We start from the raw sequence: 2,082 nt of genomic DNA, 5'->3' as shown, positions 1-2,082 counted from the left end.
GAGAGAGAAAGAGGTTGCTAAATAAATCAGGAAAAGAAAGAAAATTTTTAAAGTTAATGTTTGCATTGAAAATTGTTTTTGCTGCCCAGCCCAATTTACACTGAATCGAATGTTATTAAATATTTGTGAAAAACATTTTGTACTTATAAAATATAGTTATTAAATAAATTCTTGAAAGGAAATAAATTTTTTAAAAAAATGTATTTTAAGGTAACATTTTGTATTTTGGAGGTGTTATAAGATAAACAGCAAATTCATTTGTGCTGTTGGTCTCCAATGACCAACTTGAACTATGTTGACTCGCCAACTCGGTTACCTCAAACCCATGACTCGCCAACTCGAGTAAGCACTCAGCCGTCGACTCCCTAACCTCGCTAGCCGCCCATATAACCGTATCACCCCGGCACACCATCATCAACGTCTTCGCCAGCGGTCCCATCAAAGACGGGTCATACAACACGTCCGACATCAATACCACGTCAACCCCACAACCCAACTCACTGAGTTGACTCGGTAACTCGTCCGATCCCCACACAAGCTCGGCCACCTCGACTCGGCCATCGTCCATCCCATTGACCACCACATTGTTCCACAAGCCGGGTATTAGCGGGGCAAGATCGGTTAGTATAACGTTACGAGCACCGAGCCGGCTCGCTGTCAACCCAGGCAGGCCCGTGCCAGCACCAAGCTCCAGCACGGTCTTGCCGTGCAGGTTAAACAACCCAAATTTATCATTATGAGTTGAGATTTGATCTGATAAAACAAGGGCTGAGTCCCAGAGCCATGAGCCGGTCATGGCTCGACCGGTGAGCGAGTCACAAACATGGTCAAGTTCATGGATGACGATGTTATGGTGCGTGATTGTAGCTGCTCCTGTTGTCCCTACATGTATTTCTCGAAGGTGCGACATTTGTTTCTGTAGTAATCAGGAAATTTCGTGAGCTTAAATGGGTCAGAGTATGTAATATAATGTCAGAGTAGTTGTTGTCAAATAAAAAAAGGCAGAGTATTTGTTGTATAGTTGTATATTCTTGTCAGTTGTCACCTTATCCTAAACATTATGAAGTACCTTTTTTTTATCCAAAATAGTGGCTTTCACGTTCGTATCATTGGACGTTTTAAGGGAATGAATAGCGAGTTCAATATCAAAACACTACAACATGCTCATAGACTCGTTGTAATCCGTCTAGATTATTGTTGTAATCCCTCCGTCCCATAATTACAGGTAAATATACTATTTTAGGTGTCTCAAAATGTTCCTCCTATTACTAAAAATAACACCTAATCATTACTTATTTTTAAGTTTTTCCATACAAATTACACACATACCTAAAAAATCATACTTACTTTTTCTATTTTTCATACAAGATACACACATACCTAATAAATCATTACTTACTTTTTAACTTTTCCATACAATATTCTCTACTTTTTATTATTCCCATACAACATTCTTCACTTTTTATCTTTTTCATACAATATTCCTCTACTTTTTCCATCCTTCTTAAAAACCGTACTTTTTAGAGTTATTTTCCTGTAATTATGGGACAGAGGGAGTATTTTTTAATGTCAAAAGCTAAGAAATACGCGGGGCGTTTAGTTAGATAAGATAACTAAGGACATGCTCACATATAAAAAATAAGGCTATCCCTAACTCACTTACAAATTTTTGTTCAATCCTTAAAAAAAGTACATTTTATCTATGGGGCAAACAAATAGGGACAAATGAGTAAATAAACACTATTTATACCGATCGATATGTGATTTTCACATGCATTTATAAATCAGCGTATTTTGTATGTGGCTGGCCACACCATGTGAGTAGGGGTGCTAATCGAGCAAGTCGATCACGAGCTGTGGGGTGCTCAACTGATCGACTCGAAAACTTTTTATATGTGCTCAACTCGTGCTCGCTAAAGTTTTGAGTCAATAAAATCTCCTCGCCTCTGCTCGTTAAAGTTTCGAGTTTAGTCGAGTAGCTCACGATTTGCTCGTTAAAGTTTTACAAATTATAGGCCTTTATTTGTTTTGTTCACTTTATATAGTTTTCATTTTTAATTTATTTATTATTAAAGATTTACT

General features: G+C 37.6%; 1 protein-coding gene across 1 annotated transcript; it reads right to left on the bottom strand.

Annotated features, from left to right (window-relative positions):
• Positions 1-205: 205 nt before the first annotated feature.
• LOC145566953 (uncharacterized) lies at positions 206-910 on the bottom strand. Its single transcript, XM_081626207.1, has one exon. It carries the CDS (start codon positions 908-910, stop codon positions 206-208), a length of 705 nt encoding a protein of 234 aa, XP_081482333.1.
• Positions 911-2,082: the final 1,172 nt, after the last annotated feature.

Source organism: Chenopodium album, chromosome 11 (genome assembly GCF_948465745.1).
Source record: "Chenopodium album chromosome 11, dcCheAlbu1.1, whole genome shotgun sequence".
Lineage (NCBI taxonomy): Eukaryota > Viridiplantae > Streptophyta > Magnoliopsida > Caryophyllales > Amaranthaceae > Chenopodium > Chenopodium album.
Note: the sequence above shows the minus strand (reverse complement) of the source record. Positions and strands in the feature narration are given on the sequence as shown.

Coding starts and splice junctions, on each gene's coding strand:
- LOC145566953 (XM_081626207.1), bottom strand. CDS start 910: ATGTCGCACCTTCGAGAAATACATGTAGGGACAACAGGAGCAGCTACA.